The sequence below is a fragment of the Notolepis coatsorum genome, assembly GCF_963971535.1.
Source record: "Notolepis coatsorum genome assembly, chromosome: 13".
In the NCBI taxonomy this organism is placed as follows: domain Eukaryota; kingdom Metazoa; phylum Chordata; class Actinopteri; order Aulopiformes; family Paralepididae; genus Notolepis; species Notolepis coatsorum.
The window spans coordinates 17,057,028-17,057,804 of record NC_140177.1 but is presented as its reverse complement, the minus strand read 5'-3'; the positions used below and the strand labels follow the sequence as shown (position 1 = coordinate 17,057,804).

The 777-nt window shown below is 43.8% G+C and overlaps 1 protein-coding gene across 1 annotated transcript in view; it reads right to left on the bottom strand.

Moving 5' to 3' along the window:
- LOC311239274 (glycogen debranching enzyme-like) overlaps positions 1-559 on the bottom strand; it is a gene marked incomplete at its 5' end in the record, with an annotated part of 62,826 nt that extends 62,267 nt beyond the window's left edge. The window contains 1 exon segment of the mRNA XM_084327579.1: positions 472-559. Within this exon segment, the coding sequence (XP_084183705.1) occupies positions 472-559 (88 nt within the window).
- Positions 560-777: the final 218 nt, after the last annotated feature.

The window sequence follows — 777 nt, the reverse complement described above, 5'->3', positions numbered from 1 at the left end:
AGCACATAAAATAATTGGACAAATATGAGGGGACCCTATTGAACATTCTTTTATGGGTAAGGCCCAACTTAATTTGAATCACCTGTTTTTCCACTGGGAGCCAGTTAAATTGGTTAAATATGGCTACATCCAGGTGAGTGCGGGTAGGAAGCTTCATCACTACTCTAATCATTTTGTTTTGGGCAGTCTGAAATATATTTTTTATTCTCTGGGGTGCACTACTGTACCAGAAGGGGGCAGCGTAGTCAAAATGACTCTGGATCAGGGCACCTGATAACATCCTTAGTGTTTTTCTATCCAACATCTCAGACTTACGTGCCAGGAATGTGGTATTTTGGCTTATTTTAGACATAGATAAGGTGATGGTAGTTACCTGGGACATAGATATAAGGTAATGGTAGTTACCTGGGACATAGATATATGACAGTGGTAGTTACCTGGGACATAGATGACAGATAGAATGGTAGTTACCTTGGTCGAGTCTAAATAGAGTATTCTCTAGTTCATCCTTGTCGTTGAGCTTCAGCACTCTGATCTGCTTCAGGTGTTGCGGCAACATCTCTCTATACTCAGCCTGGAGAGAGAGAGAGAGAGAGAGAGAGAGAGAGAGAGAGAGAGAGAGAGAGAGAGAGAGAGAGAGAGACAGAGACAGAGACAGAGACAGAGACGCAGAGAGAGACAGAGACACAGAGAGAGGCAGAGATGGTCTCTACACGTGTATGTCACAGCCTGCTAAACACCTGTCTCTACACCTGTACGTCACAGCCTGCTAAACAC